This window comes from Beta vulgaris, chromosome 2, assembly GCF_026745355.1.
Source record: "Beta vulgaris subsp. vulgaris cultivar EL10 chromosome 2, EL10.2, whole genome shotgun sequence".
NCBI classification, from domain to species: Eukaryota; Viridiplantae; Streptophyta; class Magnoliopsida; order Caryophyllales; family Amaranthaceae; genus Beta; species Beta vulgaris.
In genome coordinates, this window is record NC_079203.1 from 54,852,478 (window position 1) to 54,876,031 (window position 23,554).

A 23,554-nucleotide genomic window follows, 5' to 3' on the forward strand; every position below is an offset into this window, starting at 1 on the left:
TTAAACTTGCGAGGTTTTCGCTAGTCAATAGAAATGTATAGAAACGTCTAGAATCGCGAATCGAATCGTCTACCATATTTTGAATCGTAAAATCGTAAGATTTTAAGATTTGAATCCCGATTTTAATAGCTTTGGTTTTGCCCGAGCTAAATAAACAAATAATTGTTTATATCTCTGTCCTATGAAGACGAAACATAGGAAAATAGTTTTAGTTTTAAAGTACAATGTTAAATATTTTTTATTCCAACATTAAATGGAGAAAAATTATTTTTTTATTAGGAAAGATAATTGGTTCGAGTACCAAACTACCGACCCCCTACTAGGCTACTAGCGTGAAGGGCACACCAAGTTAGAGGTTGGGTCCAAGACTAAATTGTTGGGATGAATATTCGAACCCTGGACAATGTACTGAAATTCACGATGCTCCACTGAAATACAACCTTTTCCTTGAAAAAAATAAATCATTTATAATTAATCTTACTTTTGTTTTATTTTTGAAAAAATTACATACAAAAAAATGTTAAATCTACCAAATCCAACTTATTTAACACGCCTAATTTCAACCTCTTCCTAAAATGTTTTTTTTCCAACCAAAACTTGATATTCTCTTTTAGGGTCTGTTCTTTCCAGCTTATTTTCAGTTCATTTCAGTTCAGTTCAGCTCTTGACAATACTTTTACTCTCACATATCACTATTCATTTCAGTTCAGTTCAGTTCAGTTCAGTTCAATTCAGTTCAGTTCAGATCAGTTCAGTTCAGTTGTTTTATGCCGAAAAGATTTGACCCTTATTCAATTCTCAAACACATTCAATTTCTTTTACTTCTTATTTATGGAATTTGAACCTTAAAGTCAAAGTTAATTTTTCCTCAAAATAAATGTTGTACTCCCTCCGTCCCATAATATAGTGCTTGTTTCTTTTTTACACGGTCTCCAAGACGTAACTTTGACCTTTAATATCTTCAATTCTATATTAATAAAAAATATAAAAAGTTGATATTATGAAACTATACATTGAGACGAATCTAACAAGATCCCACATGAATATATTTTTTTATATATACAAATGAGAATCTTCGGTCAAAGATTTTAAAGTTTGACCCACCAAAAATGAAATAGGCACTATATTATGGGACGGAGGGAGTAATAATTTACTATAACAAAAATACACGGAAAGAGTCAAAAACTCAAAAAGAGTGTATAACGGGGAAGAGAGAAAGTCTCGGCCAAAGATGGGCGGAGGGCTATGGACGGTGGCGGAGCTTTTACTTGGCGCCGCCATACTACTCTTCATCGCCATTGCTTCGATCATCTTCTTTGAAGCTTATGCACGTCGATTTAACAATGCGTATGCTAATTTTTACCCCCAATTTTTTTTCGTGAATTTAGATAATCTCCTGCTATTTTTTTTTTACCTTCTTCTTCACACACTCAATTTTTCTTCGATGTTTGTGGTTTTTTCAGTCATGTTGAAGGTGAAGCAATATTTGAAGATCCGAATTCTCTCAAGCCGGTAATTTTTTAATTGCGATTTGATTTTTTTGCACTTTTTATTAGTTTGATTTTACATTTTTTGGATCAATTGATATTGATTTTAGGGTTTCTGTAGTATGTTTGTATGTGTTTGATTGATCTTCTTGGATATTCTGATTTTAAGTTTTATTTTTTAAGTATGTGAAATAGTGTGGTACTGAAGTAGTGTAAGTTATTGTATTTTACAATATTCTATAGAAAATTAGTGTGTTGTTGAATTGTTTTGATATATGCTAATAGCATGGCTGATATAATTTGTATGATGAGGGGATCGTGGTAGGGAATTGATATTTAGTCGAATGCACGTCTATATCATTAATGATGTAGAGGAGGTGAATTCGGATTGAAGTAGGGACAGTTAATTAAGTAGTTAAGGTTATAATTCCGGTGCTTGTGTATGAAGCATTTGATCCGTGGACTTTTGTTTTATCCGTATTAACTAAAAGACCTCGGAACATATAAAACTCCCCTCGAAAGAAAGGGCGATATTCTCCCTCCTAGGTTTCGAGGCTGCGCTCCCTCACTTCGAGGCCAATCTTCAGCGATTATGGCTGAAGATTTAGCGGATCGATGCAGAAATCTTAAACTAGATGAAGATGACTTGACTATTGTAGATTTGTCTGGGACGGAACAACAGGAAACGCAAGATAGGGTTTCTTTAATGCTTGTGGGGCGATTGCTGACAGAACGCCCTTTTCATATCGAAGCTTTCCGACGTACTATGATTCAATCGTGGGGTTTATCTTCACAAAAAATTGTAATAAAGGTAATTGGAACAAATCTTTTTGCCTTCCAGTTTTTCCATTGGAAAGATAGAGAAAAAGTGTTGAGTGGTAGACCTTGGTGTTTTGAACAAAAACTCTTAATTCTCAATGAAGTTTCGGGTAACGAACAACCCACAGATGTTCCTTTATTGCACTCCCCTTTCTGGCTTAGACTAAAGAACCTACCTTTTAACTGTCGTTCGGACGATGATGTTAGGGCAGTCTGTTCTTCGGTGGGAGATGTTATGGAGATTGAGTCGGATGAACTGGGTTTGGAGGCTTACCGGCGTGTTAAAGTGATGCTGGATATTACTAAGCCACTTCGACGATTTCAGCGAATTCGAACCAAGGATGGCCGAGAAGTGAAGGTGGCTTTCCAGTTTGAGCGGCTTCCGTTTTTCTGCTTCCTTTGTGGGGTGATGGGCCATAGTGAGAAGGATTGCCCTATTGCGGGTGTCGATGAACAGGAGGTTAGCATGGGGTGGGGGCTTTGGTTGAAGGCCTCTCCGCGTAAAGGGCGGCAGAAAATGGTAGAGGAAGTTGAGAGAATTAAGGCTAGTAGGAAGGCTCTTTTCGTCACTCGACCATGTAAAACAGATACAGAGAAGAGGCCTGATAGTGAGGGGGAGAGGAGTAGTGCTGCAGGGTTGGTAGGTTCTGTGGAGAATGCGCGGGTTGTGGAGGTAGGAGTTGAGGATGTAGGGGGTATTGGGAGGCAGTTGGTAGGGGTGGAGGTAGAAAGGTCGATTCCTTTGCTGGAGGTAGGGGAGACAGATGAGGAGAATCTTGGGGATGAAGGGGGTTTTTTAAGAGGGCAGCAGGAAGGAGGTGGGGCCTTGTATGATTATGTAGGGGTGCAGGAGCCTTTAATGAATGAAGTGGGGTATGAGGAGATGGAACATGACAGTACTGATAATGTAGTGGGCCATGCTGACGTTATTGATACCATAACTACATTTCCTGCTATTCCTAAGCCGCGCTCTTGGAAGAAATTGGCGAGGGAAATCGATAAGAAAAATCGGAGGATGGAGGAGATAAGTGTGGTGCTGGGGAAACATGACCGTAATGACGTGGGGGAGAGCAGTGGGGACACTCCATCACGTAAAAAAATCATTTTGTCGCAAAACATTATTGATCCTATTGGCAGGGTGGCGGAGGTTGGTGCATCCCAACCCCGCCAGGCCCAATGAGTTGTTTAAGTTTAAATTGCAGGGGGCTGGGCAATCCCTCTGCAATTACTGGTCTTCGAGATTTATTTCGAAGAGAGGCCCCTTCTTTAGTCTTCCTATCTGAGACTAAGTTGAGTGCAGGAGAATTTGCTAGGATAAAAAGAAAGTTTGGTGATTATGATGGGCTTGCGGTAGACTCTGTTGGGAGGTCGGGTGGGATTGCGTTGTTGTGGAAAAAAGAGCTAGTGGTAGAGCTTTTATCGATGTCGGTTCATCACATTGATGTTATGGTCAAAACGGGGATTGGTGACATTGAATGGCGCCTTACCGGCTTTTATGGTTGGCCTGAGGTGAGCAAGAGGTACCTTTCGTGGAAACTGCTGGGGGAACTGAAGTTACAGTCTGATAAACCATGGTTGTGTTTGGGGGATTTTAATGAGATTTTATTTGCTAATGAGATGTTGGGAAGGGGGGTGCGAGCGGAGTGGCAAATGAAAAATTTTAGAGATGTGGTGGATTTGTGTGCGTTTCGGGAACTTCCTTGGTCGGGGTATGAGTTTACATATGATAACGGGAGGATTGGGGAGGATAATGTCCAAAGTAGGCTTGACCGTGCTTTAGCGGATTCGGATTGGCTTAATCATTTTCCTGGTGCTCATTTGCTAAACCTTGACCGAGAGTGGTCGGACCATGCACCTATCAAGGTGATGTTTTCGAACAGGGAAGGTTATGTAGGTTTGAAAGCACGGCCGTTTCGGTTCGAGCAGGTTTGGGCTGAGGATGAAAGTTGCGAGCAGGTGGTCGAGACAGCGTGGAGGTTTGGTGGGCCCGATTTAGGTGAAAAATTACGGTTATGTGCTGGAGAATTGAAGGAGTGGGGGGAAGTGAAGTATGGGAGGGCGTTCAAGGAACTAAGAAAGAAGCGAAAGAAGCTGGCTAGGTTGAATGGTGGGGGGCTTTCGGGGGGTCAAATGGAGCAAAGGCGTCGATTGGTGCGCGAAATTGAGGGGATGATTCGCATAGAGGAAGTGTACTGGAGGCAGCGATCCAGGGCCATATGGCTTCGAGAAGGTGACCGTAATACTAAATTTTTTCACCAAAGAGCTTCTAGCAGAAGGAAAAAAAACACTATTGCTTGCATTAAAGATAATGAGGGGACCGAACATACAAAGCAAGAGGAGGTGGCTCGGGTGGCGGTCAACTACTTTTCTGAAATTTTCACTTCGTCCCACCCATCTGAGATTGATGTAGCGCTGGAGAATTTTGGCCCCCGTGTCACGCCGAGGATGAATGAGGTATTGCAGAAGCCATATGTGGAGGAAGAGGTGATAGAGGCTCTTAGTCAGATGCATCCTGTTAAAGCCCCGGGGCCTGATGGTATGTGTCCTTTGTTTTTCCAGACTTACTGGCACATTGTGGGTCCTGCTGTGTCGAGTTCAGTTATTGGAGTGTTAAATGGCGAGGGACTTCCTCCAGATATGAATAAAACTTTTATTGCTCTCATTCCGAAGAAGAGTAAGCCTGACAAAATGAGTGAGTTTCGCCCTATCTCGCTCTGCAATGTCATTTATAAGCTAGTGTCAAAAGTTTTAGCATATAGGCTTAAAAAATTTCTCTCTGATATTATTGCTGTAAATCAAAGTGCTTTTGTTCCGGGTCGGTTGATCACTGATAATGTGCTGGTTGCTTTTGAGCTATTTCATTATATGAAAAATCTGAAGCAGGTGGAAGGCTGTATGGCTCTAAAACTTGACATGTCTAAAGCTTATGACCGCATTGAATGGTGTTTCCTGGAGGCTACGATGCGAAAATTCGGGTTGGATGGTGCCTGGGTTAGACGAGTAATGGAATGTGTGCGATCTGTTTCTTTTTCGGTCTTGGTTAATGGTCACCTGACTGAAGAGTTCCGTCCGTCACGGGGTATTCGTCAAGGGGATCCCATTTCGCCGTATCTGTTTATTCTCTGTGCGGAAGTTTTCTCCAATTTATTGAGAGTAGCCGAAGAAAATCGTGGATTGAGAGGGGTAAGAGTGGCCTCTAGTGCTCCTGCGGTATCTCATTTATTATTTGCCGATGATTGCATTATTTTTTCAGGAGCTTCTGAGCTAGAGGTGGATGTTGTCAAGGATGTGTTGAAGGTGTATGAAGGGGCCTCGGGTCAAAAGGTGAACTATGATAAAACGGATGTGTGTTTTAGTGCTGGTGTGTCTGGGGAGCGGCGAAGAAGATTAGCGAATAGGCTGGATGTTCGCTTAGTTGAGTGCCATGAGAAATACTTGGGGTTACCGACGGTGGTGGGGAGATCAAAGAAAGTGATTACAAAGGGTGTCAAGGATAAATTGTGGAAAAAGCTGCAAGGGTGGAAGGGGATGATTCTTTCTAAGGCAGGTAGGGAAGTTTTGATAAAGGCTGTGGCCCAATCTATTCCTACCTATGTGATGAATGTGTTTAAGATTCCATCCTCTTTTTGTGACGAATTGAAATCTCTTGTAGCGCAGTTTTGGTGGGGTCAAAAACGAGGGGAGCGAAAAATTCATTGGGTGTCTTGGAAAAAATTGTGTTGTTCGAAAAAAGACGGCGGTCTTGGGTTTAGAGACTTCAAGTTGTTTAATTGGGCGTTGCTGGGTAAGCAAGCTTGGAGATTGCTGAATAATGGGGATTCCCTCCTCTATTCGATATTGAAGGCGAAATATTTCCCGACCTCGTCTTTCATGGAGTCAGGGCTTGGGAATGGGCCCAGTTATACGTGGAGGGGAATATGGGAAGCTAAGTGGGTAGTGAGGAGGGGAATGTGTTGGCGAATCGGGGATGGTGAGAGTGTGAAGGTGTGGAAGGATCCTTGGATTCCGAGTACGCAGTCAAGAAAAGTTATATCACCTCCTGGGGACTGTAATTTAAACCTTGAGGTTGGTTCACTCATTGACCCTATCTCTCGGAATTGGAATTATTCTCTAATTTCTACTATTTTTCTCCCTTTTGAACAACATCGTATTCTAAGTATTCCTCTGAGTCATCGTTTCCCTCCTGATTCAATTTTTTGGGTATTGGAGAAAAGTGGTGAGTATTCTGTTAAGTCGGCTTACCGAACGATTTTTCATGATGGTTGTCGGGATAATGTGGCTTCTAGTTCGTCTGTGCGAACTATGTGGAATTCAATCTGGCACTCTTCTTTGCTCCCCAGGGTCAAGTTATTTGCATGGCGAGCATGCCATAATGCTCTGCCAACGTTGAGTGGGCTGCACGTTAGGATTTCAAGTCTTGATGCTACTTGCGGTATTTGTGGTGTGGTAGATGAATCAGTGGTGCATGCTTTAAAGGATTGTGTGATAGCTAGGTTGATTTGGCAAGCCAGTGGTATTGAGATTTCTTCTTCGAGGGGCTTCCCCACGGTTTTGGATTGGTGGGAATGGGTGCGAGGGGAGGTTGATCAGGAGGCTTGGGAGCTGTTTATCACCCACGCCTGGGCCATATGGAGTGCTCGTAACAGATGGGTAATGGCGGGGGAAGCTGAGGACCCTGCTGAGGTAAGTGCGTATGCCAAGAGGGTGTGCAAAGAAGCTGCGGAAGCTGCTGATGCTGCTAGCGGTGGGTCGAGAGAAATGGGCAGGAGGTGCGGTGGCCAGCTAGGCGAGGGAGAGGGGGTTCCGAGGGAGCGAGCTTGGACTGCTCCTGAGGAGGGATGGGTTAAAATTAATGTTGATGCTGGAGTGCAGGAGGCGAATGGTGTGGGTCTTGGGCTGGTGGTCCGTGACCATAGGGGGGAGGTGATGGTTTGTGGCTCGAGGAGATGGGCTTGGAGTACCGTTGTGGATGAAGCTGAGGCATTGGCTCTGAGATGGGGGCTGAGGGTGGCAAGGCGAAATGGCTTCCGCAATATCGTCGTCGAAAGTGATTGCTTATCCATTATAAACGCTTTGAAGCAGAAGTTATCAGGAACGAGCTCGTTATTCTTAATTGTTGAAGATATTTTAAATTTAGTTTCTTTTTTTGATAGTGTTGTGTGGTCGCATGTTAGTCGTAAGTTTAATAAGTTAGCTCATGACTTAGCTCATTTTATTCCTTTGGAGTCTGATGAGGCTTTTTGGGAGGATGATTTCCCTTGTTTTGTAGTTGATGGTGCTCGTTCCGATTTATTGAAGTAATCTCCCTTTATGGGTTCCCCTCAAAAAAAAAAAAAAAAAAAAGACCTCGGAACATATGGCTTGTTTTGGATGTGGAATGTAATATTCTTAGATATGTTTTGAAGTAGAATTCTCGGTCCAAGCTGCACTTGGACGTGTCTTTAGAATTTTAACGAGGGTAGTTATATTTCTCCTTCCAAGTTACAAGGTGCTCTATAATGTGGTTTTTGTGTGTGCTGCTGGAATTGTTAGCATCACATTTGGAATCCAAGTTATCAATTATATGGAAGAGTGGCGACTGTATCGCTCTTTTTGCTTTGAAGTATCAATATCTAATGAGTGAGATGGGTTTGTTCGATACTTTTGATCTTTGCTTTGATTTTCTGGAATCTTGTATATATTATTGTAGTCAATTTTGATTACCTGGGCTGCATAGTATGTATTCTCGTGTGCCAGAGTGTATCTGCTTACCTGATTTGTCCTGCTTAATATAGTAAATATATGTACACAGTTATCGGATTTTGGACTTGGGTTTGGCAACTTTTCTCCTTTATTTTGTTTAGCTACTCCAAATTTCTAAACTAGAAAATAATAAGATGATGTAAATTGGGAATTATGTCACCTTTAATTTAGATATGATCTTATATAAATTGTCTTATATTTAGATTTAGAATCATCGTTGTTGAACGTACTCTTGTATGTTATTCATCTTTTTCCGAACTTTATGCTCCAAGAAGGCACTTATAGGCTAAAAGTTGGCATCTTTAAATCTAGGAAAAAAATGATATTACCAGTTCTATGGTTAGTTAACTTAAAAAGGTCTCAACTTTTATTTATTTCATAGCGGCCTCAATTTTAGGGGTTCTCTTCCCTACATGTTTCATCACCTAAATTAATCTGCTATTTCGGTTAATTTTGACACATGATACTCTTGAATAAGCCATTTTTTTTTTTCAAGAATCATAACCAATCGAAAAGTTTCATTTATCATAATTAACCAACTTAACATGTTAGAAAAAGTGAAGAACCATTTTGGGAAGAAACACCCCCAAAACTTGGGACTGCTATGAGATAACTAAAAGTTGGAACCTTTTAAAGCGAACAGGCCACAGTTGGGACTAGTAATGTCAATTATTCCTTAAATCTAAATTAACGAACTTTTCAAAGCACAATTGCATCAACTTCTCTAGTGGTAGTACTGATTTTATGCTTTTCAGATGTTCTGAAGATTCTCTACTTAACCAAGCTATAGAGCATTGTTTGAGGATACTTTGGACATTATGTTGTTATTAGAAACATTAACTCTACTGGAAACAATCTTCTCAGGTTCCATGCCCTTCTGTATTTGATCCTGCAGAGAAATATATATCTTTGATCATTCCTGCATTCAACGAGGAACACCGACTTCCAAGTGCACTTGATGAAACCATGAAGTAAGATTACAAGAATACAACAGCATCTAGTCCCTTCAATATTTCTTCTTTTCTATTTGTTGTCTTATAGAACAAGTTTGGATCGAGAATAATGTATTCAGGGGTTTTGAAATTATAAAGAGATTCAAGGTGGATGGGTTTGGTGGTAGATGGGATGAGGTAATGATTGTGTAAGGAGGTGGAAATTTTCACCCTCATTTTTTGAATAATAGTTATCCACCCTCCCATTCCCATAGGATAATGTATTACCTCCCAAAGTAAGGGTAATAGTTCCCTTTCCATCTCTCCCTCCTCGCATTATCTACCCTATCTCTTCTACCACGACCCAAATTCATCTACATTGACTTCATTTTGTCTCCATGACTCCATTACCCCCTTAATGCATTGCCTCCCAATCCAAGCATTGCCCCTAAGACGATTTTCTTTCAGTTACACCATTTATACTCTCAGGATCCTTATAGCTGTTTACTTATGCTTTGAAAATTATGTATGTTCCCCTAAAAGTAACAGCTATACTTTTCTCTGTCTGCGTATTGAAGTGACAAATAATATTAGTTATTGCATACAACCTTTGGAATTCAGGAGAATATTGTACTTCACAAGTATTGTTAATGTTGGTCTATTATGTCGTCCATTCAATGCAATGTTCGAATAAATTGTGTATCTTTTGATAATACCTTGGTGCTCAGAATTGAGACGAGAAAGTCGATAAAATTAGAGAGGACTGAGAGTGGCTGCACTGACAATCTGGCGTATCTTCTGATGTTTCACGTTAAAATGGGATGTTGCTACTGTTTAAAGTGCAGGATGTAGCAAAAAGTAGTGTAAATAAGATCGGCACAGTGAACAAATCTTGTGTGAATTAGGACGGATTTCAGTTATTGTTTTGAAGATCTTCAAATATTTCCAATTTTTGTTTGCTGGTTTAATAATGATACTTACGTATTCGGTCTAGGGGTACGTTTGCCATCATATTGTGAAAATTGCTGAAAGAATTTAGCTTCTTTCCCTTTCTGAAGGCATGGTCAGAATTAGATATCACCTTGTATGTATGAACTAATAATAGAGCATTAGAATCATTTCACCACCTTGGGGACCTAATTAAGTATATTCATATTTTTTCTATTGACTGCAATTTGCAACAACAGGGAGAGACCTAATTAGATGTACTCATTTTTTGTCTTATTGTCAGCTATTTGCAACAGCGTGGAGAGAAGGATAAATCATTTACTTTTGAGGTATACTCTTCGTTGCAAAAGGTTCTTTTAATTTGCATTGCTTTGTATTTCATTGGAATAATATGTTTTCACTTTAAGATTTTGGTAAATTTTTTGTAAGAAATTATCTCATAGATTTTTGTGTTTGTAGAACATAAAACAGATGTATAGACCATAGTGTAGTTTCAAACTAGCAGCAGGTGTATTATGTGCAAGAATGCTGAAGGTTGACATAGGGAGTACCAATATAGTATTGGCTTCAGTTTTGATTTTTCTAAGGAAATCATATTCACTTGCTCTCCCATTTTCCAATTGTAAAATTAATCGTACTTCCTCCTTTCTAAAATAAATGGAATACTTACCATTTTTGGCCTTTTCAAGATGTATGAAACGTTACTCTATTTAGCATTTACTTCTCTCTAACTCCCTCTTCATCACATGGGCCCCTCATTTTATTTCTCTCACTCTCTCTCTATCTCTCCCCTCTCCTTAATCCCTGTGCCTCCCTCTTACGTTTCATTTGTTCTATAATGTAATTTTTTTCTTCGGTCATTGAGATCAAATGACAATCTCTTATGAGTTATGACTTAATAACCCACTGGAATCTGTGGTTCCATCGTACATGTTTTGGTTTGGTGATACTTGCCCGTTGAAAAGGGATGTAAGATGATATTTTACTTTTGACTTGGCAATTAGATTGCTTTCTGATGCATCATATCAATTGTATTAGTCGAGCTCTTCAATTTTAGCCCATGCATTGACAAATAACATGGATCTTGATGCTAGGATAATTTGAAAAGTTATGTCTATATTGCATTGGGTGAGGGATTTTGCTTGTGCTTCTAAGGTCTATTTGTCCAGGTTTGTTTAAGCCCTCTTATCTCAAAGTATCCTTGAGCATAAGAAATAGAGTTTATTTTTGACGTAGTTGTCAGAAGCAATGTGTGATATACACATAAGTATAATCTTTTTTTTGCGGTCCTTAACAATCATCAACTTCTATTGTCTTCTTAGGTGGTGATTGTGGATGATGGGAGTGTTGATGGGACGAAAAGAGTCGCTTTTGACTTCGTCAAAAAGTACAAGGTGGATAATGTCAGGGTTCTTCTTCTTGGAAGAAACTATGGCAAGGGAGAAGCTATAAGAAAAGTGAGTTAACTCAGGCTAGTCAGCAACTTCTACTTAGAAGTATTTATAATGCTTCTCAAGAAAGTTTGCTGTATGCATGCAATTTGGCAATAACTGATTGCAGCTCTTTGCTTATGTGGAAGCATTGTGTAACAGGGAATGCTTCATTCACGTGGTGAATTACTTCTTATGCTGGATGCAGATGGAGCGACCAAGGTCAATGATTTGGAGAAACTTGAAACCCAGGTTGGTGTCATACTGTCATTTATATAAATTTAAGATCAAGTAATGCGGAGAATGATGGAGATTAAATAATTAGATGCATACTTGCTCATAGAGTAGCTGATGTCTTGCCCATCAGATCCGTACAGTTGCTGGAAAGGAGTTAGATTTGGCTGCTGTTACTGGTAATTCAAGTTTGGAAATACCTGATGTTCCTGTTGTTGCATTTGGTTCTCGCGCTCATCTTGAGGAGAAGGCTCTTGCCGCGGTTTGGCTCCTCGACCTTGATCATACCCTGTAAGTTGTTCTTTGACTTACAGAATGAAAACTAATATATCCCATTTTGCTACTTATAATCAGAGAAAATGGTATCGTAACTTTTTGATGAAAGGATTTCATCTTGTTGTTCTCTTGGCTGCTGGTCCTGGGATTCGTGATACACAGGTATTCCTCTGTGGCTAGGGCTGATGAATCTTTGACCCTCATAGAAATTACAGTATTTCTTATTTTGGTTCTAGAAGTTTTGTTAAGTAAACCTGAATATGCATCCTTACCATTGGTTTTGCTTGCCTCCAGTGTGGTTTTAAGATGTTCACGAGGGCTGCTGCGCGGAAGCTTTTCAGTAATGTCCGCTTGAAAAGGTTACTTTAAGCTTTGTTTGCTCTTGTGTTCAGATGCTTTAACTTAAATTAGAATGTATTATCTGTATTGCAGTGAGATTGCTCTGTGATATATTGTGACTTAATTTTATAGGTATCTGTCATATGTGTAAGGTGGAATATTCATGCTTTCTTGCATTGTGCTTGTGGTATCATGGTATGTGATCTTAGACGGCTCACACTTTATTGTGCTTGTGGTATGAGGATGGGTGCTAGTTTGCTTTACGTCGATGGTTCTTGCGTTTGGGCCATTCTTGAATTTCAGTGTCTAGCTCAAATATGTTCTCCAATTTCAGCCGTATCTTGTGATCATACTAAAAACTATCTGTAACTCTTGTTGGTGCCTTGGTGTGGTGTTTCTTTTTTAAAGCATAAGATTTCGATTTGCCACTCAAGAAGATATAGAATAGGAAGAGAGATCTGATTAGGCTTGAACTGGTAATGGTCTTGACAAACCACGGCACAGACTCTGCCAAGGAACATGAAAATAAAGTGTGCCTATCGCATGCTTGATGTACCAATCTGAGGATGTGGCACCAAATATTAGGAGGTAGGGTCCAACAGCTGGAAGATCATGTAAACAGAGTGCTAATAGCTCGTTTGATTGTAATTTTCAGTGCAAATGTGAATTGTGAACTCGTGGCCAAACGATCTTTTAAATATTCGGAATTTGAACATAAAGGTGTCAAAAAGTTACCACATTGATAGTTAGATAAAGGGCTTGTGACAGCCAAGCATATATAGTGATGCTGTGTTTTGATCCTTGGATGTCGGCTCTTCTGAAGCAGATTTCACCAAGTGTTGGATTATTCGCCGACATAGACAATATGGAACTTAAGCGGGGTTTAGATTGTCATAAGACAAGTTACTTTAACCTTATTAATGAGTGTGTCCCAATGGTAATTCAACTATTACGAGACTGCACTTGGTTGAAAAGCTGTTGGTGTGAAACTACCTTGTGCTGATTTTGATTGAACTCTCTAAGCTATAATCCATGCTAGGAGCAAAGCACATTCCCGCTTCTTGATTGCCGTTCTACGGTAGGGGATTCGGCCTTAAGGGCACTTGTCATAGGCTAAGCTAGCATGGTGGATGCGCCAAAAACTGCAATGCCTACCGAGATGCGGGTTAGTTCCTCTGTAGACGACTTGAATACAATTATGGGTTGTTTAAGTGGCAAAATAGCCTTGCTTCATGATCGGTTCACTAAGATTCAAACATATATTTCTTTAATTGAACCCTCACCCCATAACCCCTAGATACACCTACATAAGGTTCATAGACGCTCGTAGGAATCCTAAATGCTTAGAAGGATATGTATGGAAGTTTTCTTTGACAAGGCAGAGGCTTTCCATGGTATTATAGTCTTCTAAGGCAAGACAAGACACGTACACATAGGACCATAGCTACAAATGTTGATGATTGTCGAAATAAAAAGTTGTGAATGCTAAAAACGGTCTAAGACATCTTAGGGCAAGATAGAGAATTCCAACCTCTAAAGAGTCATCCCAAGGCAGTATAAGGCCATCGAGATGGTCTCAGACATAAAATATTGGTTGGCCTGAAAAAGTATAGAATTAGCTACAAAATTGCCAAATTTGAAGATTAATACACGCTTTTGGGACATTTCTGGAGTATTGGCTACAAACCCCATGTGATACATCTTTGGGCCATAGGAGTACATATGAAATCATATCCATGCTTATGAATGGGCATATGATGCCCTTTAGAGCAATTCCAAGGTTCAACTTGAGATATGTAGAATAGGCTTTGGAAAGCATTATAAGGAAATGCAGAGGGTCCCAATCACTTAGTAGTCTTCCCAAGGCATCTTGAGCCACTCGAGAAGGTTATGGATCGAAAACATCGCGGGCTCAAAAAAGTTCAGAAATAGCGAAGTTTGAAAGCTAATACACGCTTTTAGGACATTTCAGAGTTGCTGCCAACAAACTCCATGGGATGCATACTAGGGTCATAGGAGACTTTGATTTCATATCCATGCCTAAGAACAAGCATGCGGTGGCATACGAAGTTATTTCAGCATTGAATTAGAAATATGCAAAATAAGTTGTGGAATACAATCCAAGGCAGTACAGAGGGTCCTAACCACTGGTGAGTCTTCCTAAGTTATCCCTAGGCCCTCGGAGAGGGTCCCATATAATATACGCTTTTGGGAATCTGGGGCCTGGGTAACATACCTAGTGTGATGCATCCTAAGGCCATGAAAGACCATTAAAACCATATCCGTGCTTAAGAATGGGCATATGATGACTGGAAACTATTTCACGTTTGAAGTAGAGATATTACATATAAATTTGGAAGGAATTTTAAGGCAATACATCCCCAACCACCCGAAAATCATTTTGAGGCATCCTGAGACCCTTAGAAAGGCCCCATAAAGAACACATTATTTGATGTGAAAAGGTCCAGGAAAGTGTAGGACTAGCCAAATTTGAAGGCTATATTATACACTTTTGGGACATCCCAAGGTCCCAGAATTAGACCCGATGGGATGCATACTAGGGTCATAGGAGATCATTTGAAATCATTGAGTACCTGATATTTATCATCATTGATGGACAATTATCAGTCTCTTCTTTCTGTTACAGTTTTCTAGGAACGCTGCTGTCTTCTTCGTGTCTAGTAGGTACTTAAAATGGGTGTAACGATTGATTTTAGGCACTCCTGATGTTTCTCTTTAAGGCCTCTTAAAATTTTATAGATCCCCTTCTATAGCTTGGAGCATCATATGCTAAAATCAAACTAAGAATGCTTAAGATACATATGGTGGAACTGAACTCTCGCGTACAATGTTTTGAATTACCCTTTCAAGATGTGTCCTGATTTCTTAGTATGCAGATATCATCCTTTCTCCTTGCTGGGATTTCCGTCAGCCCTTCTCTGCTCCTGTTTCTTTCTTTGGGGGTGGTTGGAACTATTATGTTCTTTGTGGCGTCATGAAAACCGTCTTCAGCGTTTTTAGTATTCAGTACTGACTACCGAGACGACTCCTTTATTATTACCTCTGTAACCATATGTCTTGGAGACTTGGATTTTCCCATGTGGCTGATTTTGAGTGTAATCTCAGGATCTTGAGGTGGTGATGATGTTTGAATGCATATTAATTGATGATTAGTTTCTTTCAGGATTGAAAAGAATAAGGGACTTGAGAGAAAATGAGAGCTTAATTTGAAGTTGTTTGTGAAACTATTCTTTCTAACATGATCAGATTTGTACGAATTGGTTGCACTAGTAGTCGAAAAATGTTTCGTCAAAAACAGCCCTTGTGGTAATATGCCTTAAACATTGCTATAAGCTAATCACTGATAGCCACTCAACATACCTTCGAATATTGTCATTCATTACTTTAGTTGTTTTGGTGTTTCGCAGGTGGTGTTTTGACGTAGAGCTTGTCTATTTATGCAAGTGGTTTGGGATTCCAATGGTTGAGATATCTGTGACTTGGTCCGAGATTCCAGGATCAAAAGTCAATATGTTGAGTATACCCAACATGCTTTGGGAGCTCGTGCTCATGTCTGTCGGTTATAAGACGGGTATGTGGAGAATGGCCATCTAAGATAAATTTGGTGTACCAAACTTGTATAAAATCTCCTCGTCCATGGCCGGACAGCCAGAAAGGCTCTTGCATTTGCAGTTTTGCACAGCATGAGTAGCTCGCACTGCCCATTCCATCATTTGGCTTTTACTTACTACAAGCAGAGGGCTATACACGAGGATATAGAGTTTGGTTGCCCTGTAGCTGCTTTTCTTTTTTGTATAAGAATTGAATATCATAATTCATAGTGTCAATTTTGGAGGGATTTGTACGACTTGTAACTACCTTGGAATATCATTTAACTTGGCGAGAGGTGGCAGGCTGGCTACAGTGGATAGCTTGATATGCCAAGCTGAAAACTTCATTTCTTGCCTTATAGTCTTATGTGAAAGTATTGGGTCAGACCGTCTGACGTATTGTTTATTGTCAGACGGGTTGAGCCCAATACATCTTCTCTCTGCTTCACTTTTTAGGTCACATTCTCTCTCCTCTTTCTTCTTCTTCTCTGGATTTTCATATAATCCTTCAAATCTGCCATAATCAATCTTCAAGGATTTGTTCAATCATTCAATTCATCTGCCGTCTTCCTTATCTAAGTTATACATCACAAATTTTCCAAATTTGAAATCCATATTATGCACTAGCGTCACCAACCTCACTGTACACAAATTTGAACAAATCCTTTTGTAACCTCACTGTACACAAATTTGGTGACGCTTCTGTTAGATAAGGAAAATTTGTGATGTATAACCTCACTGTACACAAATTATTGGAACCTCACTGTACTAGCGTCACCAACCTCAGTGTACACAAATTTGAAATCATTGTACCAGTTCCAACCAGTTCAAGGAAAGCTTTACTTTTTGGTGGACCGGAATTTGTAAAATTATATTACATTCCTAGCAAAATTGGAGAACAAACAGAAGCAAACTTTATAACCTCGAGATACAAACAGTTCAATTCCTCAAAAACATAATTGCAATGAAACTGGAATATCTAGGGTCGCCATTAATTGTTTAACTTGAAGTTGAAGTGAGCTCCAATGATTTCATAATCTAACAAAGAAGAAAAAAATCAGCTAAGAGGAATGAAGAAGAAGGAGAAAGTGAGAGAAAGCAGAGGTTAGTGTTTTGTTTTTCAGTTGGACTTTGTTTTGTTTCAGTTGGACTTTGTTTTCTTTCAGTTGGATTTTGTTTTCTTTCAGTTGGACTTTATTTTCTTTCAGTTGGACTTTATTTTCTTTCAGTTGGACTTTGTGTTTCTTTCAGTTGGACTTTGTGTTTCTTTCAGTTGGACTTTGTTTTGTTTCAGTTGGACTTTATTTTTTTTTCAGTTGGACTACCTGAAAAAAAATGAAGACTACCTGAAAAAGAATGAAGACTACCTGAAAAAAAATGAAGACTACCTGAAAAAGAATAAAGACCAACTGAAACCCAAAGTAAGTCTAACTGAAGTACAAAAACCAACTGAAAGACTACCTGAAAACAAAATGAAGACTACCTGAAAAAAAATGAAGACTACCTGAAAAAAAATTAAAACTACCTGAAAAAAAATTAAGACTAACTGAAAAAAAATTGGAACCACCTGAAAGTCGTCCGACCAAAAATTATGGTCGGACGAGTCCGACACAATACGTTCTCTAGTCTTATAGATTACGCTTGTTCGGACCATTTGTACTTTTTCTTAATATCACTTGATTATTCATTCTTGAAGAAGTTTTTGTTTCTTTTTCCCACAGTTTTATCTTTTGCTTAAACACACTTCATATGAGCTACTTTATGCAAATTTTTTTGGGGCGATATTTAAGCAAACTTTAATCTCAACGTAAGGGCTAAGGCTAATGCTAATGCAGAGGTTTGAGGCTAAGAACTTCTCGACATCCTCTTTTATAATGGTCCTTTCAACCATAAATGACAACTGACTGCTGGTGGCCTGAAATTCTTCATGAACAAGTAATGTTGACTGTATTTTTGAGACCTCGTAAAATCACGTGATGTCTTTTATGCGAGTTATGTCTAACTTATTTCCATTCCTTTATTTAATTAAGACAGGAACAAATTCACTCATAAAGTGTTCATATTACAGATTGCGACAACTTCACTGGATGTTTATATAATAGACTCAAATCAGTTGATGTCAACCGAGGCCGGAAGTTGCACCAAAAGACTAATAGGATCGAGCCACAGAGCCGCAGAGATAACTAATCCTGATAGGGCAGCATGTCCTCTAACTTCCCAATAAACAATTAATAAAGTTGCTACTCACTGTTGCTCCTACCAACAGCTTAATTGAACTCGATATATACTACCTCCGATTTTTATTAGTTTACCTATTTCTTTTGCACATAGTTTTAGGAGAAATAGTGTTGCGGGACACAAAAGGAAAGAGAAAAGATTAATTTATATTAAAGTTGAATTGGTGTGTCATGAAAAGTTAGTGGACTCGTTCCCAAAATAGAAACAAAAGAGATGTGTAAACTAATAAGAAACATTCCAAAAAATAATACGAATAAATTAATAAAGAACGAAGGGAGTATAATACTCGAAAAGGACGCATAGCATGCACATGTGACTAGTAGAATGCATATGTGACTTTCAATTAATGAAATTTATCTTTCATCTCAAAAACAAAGTAGTACTTGCAAAACAAACTCTAAGATTTTACATTGTTCAAGAAGAGTTTGCATCTATAAAAGCTACAGTTGCACTTGTATATTTCTAGAAGTGCAAACATCAAAAAATTATAACAGGACAGGCATATATAGAAATGCACTGTAGAAACTGCAAAATAATTTAATTAAATTTCAAAAATGAATTGCTCACTTAAAGAATTCAACAGTTCTTAAACCACTTCTCACCTTCTCATAATCATCATTACAATGTGAGAATTTAAGATGAAAATAAACAAAAGAATTGCATGAACAGCACGTTTTCTCTGTACTCAAAAGCTTTATAAAGGGTCTTCCAAAGAGATCCACGATCTAAAACATTTGAACCCAATTCGTCAAGAAAAACTTAGAAGCACTTTCTGTGGACAATTGATGGACCAGACTCGTCATACTCAGCCTTTGCAATCCACATCTGATACATAAGTATATATGCAAAAAACTTATTAGGTTAGGGAAATAGATAAAGAAAAAACTGCAACTACCGAATGAAATTGTGGTCATGGCGAAAAGCCAATATTTAAGAGGTGCGCACCTGTTGGAATGTACTGAGGGATGCCAAGATAGAGCCTCCGATCCACACACTGTATTTTCTCTCAGGTGGTGCCACCACCTTGATCTTCATGCTGCTGGGTGCAAGGGCTGTGATTTCCTTGCTCATTCTGTCAGCAATACCGGGGAACATGGTTGTACCACCACTGAGGACAATGTTCCCGTACAGGTCCTTCCTGATATCGACATCACACTTCATTATAGAGTTATATGTAGTCTCATGGATACCCGCTGCTTCCATTCCGATGAAAGATGGCTGGAAGAGAACCTCAGGGCAACGGAAACGCTCAGCTCCAATAGTGATCACCTGTCCATCAGGCAGTTCAAAGCTTTTTTCGACTGAAGAGCTAGTTTTGGCTGTCTCCATTTCCTGTTCGTAGTCAAGGGCAATGTAGGAAAGCTTTTCCTTCATATCCCTTACGATTTCACGCTCAGCTGAGGTGGTGAAAGAATACCCACGCTCAGTGAGGATTTTCATTAGGTGGTCTGTCAAGTCACGGCCAGCAAGGTCAAGCCGAAGGATAGCATGTGGGAGAGCATACCCTTCGTAGATGGGGACAGTGTGACTGACACCATCACCAGAATCCAGCACAATACCTGCATGGATTAGCATATGACACAAACATTCAGTTCTGTCGTGTAATTTTCTGGAAAATAAGCAGGCAAAATTATATATAAAGATAAAGGCATTCAAAAGGCATGAAATTCATGAGATAAAACATGGAGATTGGAGAATAAAGGGAAAACTGGTCATGAAGTCATTATCGAACAAAAAGTACAGAAAGTATCATATTTCAATTGAAGTTAAAGGTCTGAATTCCGTTTTCAGTCAACATTATTGGCAAGCAAACTAACGCCTAAAACTTCTTTGATAGCTTACCTGTTGTACGACCACTGGCATATAGGGAAAGAACAGCCTGAATAGCAACGTACATAGCAGGGGCGTTGAAAGTTTCAAACATAATCTGAGTCATCTTTTCACGGTTAGCCTTAGGATTGAGAGGTGCTTCAGTAAGAAGAACTGGGTGCTCTTCTGGAGCCACACGCAGCTCATTGTAGAAGGTGTGATGCCATATTTTCTCCATATCATCCCAGTTGCTCACAATACCATGCTCAATAGGGTACTTCAAAGTCAGAATACCTCGCTTAGATTGAGCTTCATCTCCAACATAAGCATCTTTCTGACCCATGCCAACCATGACACCTGTGTGACGAGGACGACCAACAATACTTGGGAACACAGCTCTAGGAGCATCATCCCCTGCAAATCCAGCCTTAAAACACAAGCATCATAATCAGCTTTATGATGAATTGCAGAAAGGTATGAAGACAATGTGAAAACAATCACAACTTAACAAAGCCAGAGTTGGTTGATTACCTTAACCATTCCAGTTCCATTGTCACAAACAAGTGGCTGAATGTCCTCACCTTCGGCCATCTTTTATAATATGCTGAAAGAAAGCCAAGATCAGCCATAAGTTATAATGCTACATGCAACTTTACCTAATTTCTGGTCATCTTGACCAATTAATTCTTGCAGAACTGTAAAAGACTGGCAAACTTGATTTGCAATCTCTTGGTTTAGAGAGCCAACAAATCCGCATCTAAATTTGGTTATTAAGACCTTATATAAGATCGAAAAAAGCATAACAATCTTGACTAATTAGCATTTATACAGCCCATCAAATCCTCTTCAATCTTCCAAAGTTGTCGATTCAATGCTTACAATAGGCTCCCTGAGTCTAAAAAGCATAATTTTTTAATGTTCAAGCACTATTCATTATATATAGTTAACCAAAAAATTACAGCTCATCACAATCATATTTTTTTTTTTGGTCAAAAAAGCAACTAGAATATCATATAGTCATATTAGATCATCACAATTATCTTTGCCTTAGCATTCTAGAGATTCAAATGGATTACAAAGCTGTTACTTAACAATTTATGACAAATGTTGTGCAGTTCCACGATAAAATGACTATGCTGGAGACATCTACACCTTCTGGAACTAGCATTCCGTCCGAAACAAGATCTAAATTTTCACAATCAAAGCTAGCTTCATTTACAATGTATAATCATTCCATGATAGTGAATCGTCGTATAATCGATGTCTTAAACAGGTCATCCTTAACATTTCAACACTCTGACATACCTCACAGGCTCACACGACAAACTATCCTTGATTGTCTATCGAGTTTCGTTTATAAACACAAATTTGTTTGATAGAATATAGGTTCAGACATAATAGAATTTAATAGAAAGCATGAATGGCAAAGAAATCCAATCAACTCCGCCTTTGATCAAATGTAGTTGGCTATTCGTTTGATCATTACTTTTGCAAATGTGTAAAACCAAATGCTTTCAAATTACACAGCCAGGCTCAGATCATATAAATCTACATTGATGATTAACTGGTAATTTGCATATTTTTACCAATTCTAAAAAAGGAACACACGCATCAAAGTTGTTCAATTATATGCTTTAATCCATTAAAAACATTAGCTAAAATCATATAAGCGCATCAAAATGATCAGAAAATATATTAAAAGCATGCAGATATAGAATAAGATCATCAAACGGATACGAAAAACAGAGAGCTGTTTTTCTGGTAAAATCTAAATTCTTTCAAAATGAGAAATCAAATTATACATTTAGATCAAATTGCACATTAGTAATCAAACCTAAAGTTACATAATCGAAAATTTACCGCAAAAAAATACGAATTGGAACCAAAAATTGCGCAAAGAAAAAGCAAATGTCGATGATCACATATTATTACATGAAAAATGTGAATCAAATTTGACTAACAGCGACGAAAAAATAGGAGAGAGAAAATGATACCTTGAATAGAGAGAGAGGAGAGAAAATGGAGGAGAGAGAAATGCGAAGTTTAGCGAAGGAAGGATGAAACTGAAAGAGGGAATTCGGGAAGAAATTGGATTTGCAGGGAATATATTGAAGGGAGGTGCTAAATACAGCAATTAAAAAAAGCTAAATACAGTAAAACGGAAAAAAGACTAACCTACCCTTTTACAATATCACATTATCACCAATGATCCTATATGGAAATTTGGCCTCCTTTTTGAAGAATTTAATGGAGGATTCTCAATGATAATTTTAAGTTTGTATCATTTTAAGTTTTCGCAGCCGAATTTAATTATAATTCTCAATGATAACTCTGTATTTATAGTTATAGTACTTGAAAATATGGTATTATTGACTAATTTTCGTTATGTATAATTGTATAATTGTTAAAATGATCGAATTCTGATAGTTGTTAGAAATATTACATAACAAATTGTACATGAGAAAATGTAATTAAGTATTGTATATGAGAAAATGTAGTTAAGTATTGTATATGAGAAAATGTAGTTAAGTATTTATATAAGTGAAAAATATATATATAGAGTCGATTAAACTTATTCGTCAATTAATTAAGGTTGACTTTTGAGGTAGTTTGAAATATTTTCATCAGAATTTCATCCACAAAGAGAGTCTATTTCTTTTAGCACCACCCCTATCATTAAGGATCAGGACTTTGTTTTATTGAGAGAATAGTTTGTTAATGTGGTGCATGCGATAATACTTGGATCAGATTGGATTTAATCTAATTCAAACTCTATTCGATTTGGGTTCGTATTGGAAAATTGAAATCCAAAATTTGTTCAAATCGGATTGGATTAGGCTCTAATTTAAACCGTACACCAAACTTGTTTTTTTCACTTAAATTTTTTTTTCGACTTGCTCGTGGTGGTTGCAGGTGGTTGGGGTGGAGAGAGGTGGGGTGAGGGCCTGTTGGTGGGGGTTGTAGGGGTGGGGGATGCTGGTGGGGATTGCAGGGGTGGGTGGATCTGGTGGGTGGTTATGGCAATGAGGATGGTGGTGGAGTGAGGGGCTGGTGGGCATGGTGGTTTAGTGAAAAAGAAAGAAAAGATTATAAATGTAATTTTAACTTTTTTGGGGCAATTTTTAAGTAAATTTGAGGCGACGAATAGAAATTAAGGTAGTTTTTACTAGCTTATACTCCCTTCGGTCTTTATTAGTTTACCCTTTTTTTCATAGAGTTTTAGAGAAATAATGTTGTAGGTCATAAAAAGAAAGATAAACTATTATTTTATATCAAAGTTGAATGTATATGTGATGAAAAGTTAGTGATCTCGTTCCAAAAATAGAAACAAAAGAAATGACTAGCCTAATAAGGAATATCCAAAAAACAATACGAGTAAATTAATAAAGACATTAAGTAAAAGTCCGATATGTTATGCGCTTGACATGATGATATTGTCGACAAACATACTTCCTCCGTTCTGTTTTAAATGAAACATTGGATGAAATGACACTATTCACTAATCAATTTTAACTCCAATTTATCGCTATTATATAAAGAAAAACATAGTCAAGTGGGATCTTGTTAGATTCGTCTCGATGTATACTATCAAATTATAACTTTTTTATCTTTTTTACGTTTACACAACTAAAGATATTAATGACTAAAAAAATACGTTGGGTTGCGTGAAAAAGCAAACGTTTCATTTA

At 38.5% G+C, this 23,554-nt stretch overlaps 3 protein-coding genes across 3 annotated transcripts; 2 read left to right on the top strand and 1 right to left on the bottom strand.

Annotated features, from left to right (window-relative positions):
* The first annotated feature begins 1,150 nt into the window (after window positions 1–1,150).
* Window positions 1,151–16,266, top strand: LOC104904042 (uncharacterized). Its single transcript, XM_010692218.4, has 10 exons — window positions 1,151–1,347; window positions 1,464–1,512; window positions 8,913–9,019; window positions 10,212–10,257; window positions 11,251–11,385; window positions 11,521–11,610; window positions 11,726–11,854; window positions 11,947–12,030; window positions 12,163–12,227; window positions 15,636–16,266. The coding sequence occupies exons 1-10, from the start codon at window positions 1,232–1,234 to the stop codon at window positions 15,820–15,822; spliced, it is 1,008 nt and encodes a 335-aa protein (XP_010690520.1). The 5' UTR covers window positions 1,151–1,231; the 3' UTR covers window positions 15,823–16,266.
* Window positions 1,534–3,486, top strand: LOC104904037 (uncharacterized). The gene has a single exon (XM_010692214.4). It carries the CDS (start codon window positions 2,080–2,082, stop codon window positions 3,484–3,486), a length of 1,407 nt encoding a protein of 468 aa, XP_010690516.1. The 5' UTR covers window positions 1,534–2,079.
* A 2,107-nt stretch (window positions 16,267–18,373) lies between the features above and the next one.
* Window positions 18,374–21,999, bottom strand: LOC104904022 (actin-1). The gene is made up of 5 exons (XM_010692196.3): window positions 21,860–21,999; window positions 20,397–20,469; window positions 19,899–20,292; window positions 19,002–19,615; window positions 18,374–18,881 (listed from the first exon to the last, which is right to left on the bottom strand). Exons 2-5 carry the CDS (start codon window positions 20,454–20,456, stop codon window positions 18,816–18,818), a joined length of 1,134 nt encoding a protein of 377 aa, XP_010690498.1. The 5' UTR covers window positions 20,457–20,469; window positions 21,860–21,999; the 3' UTR covers window positions 18,374–18,815.
* Between the last annotated feature and the right edge of the window lie 1,555 nt (window positions 22,000–23,554).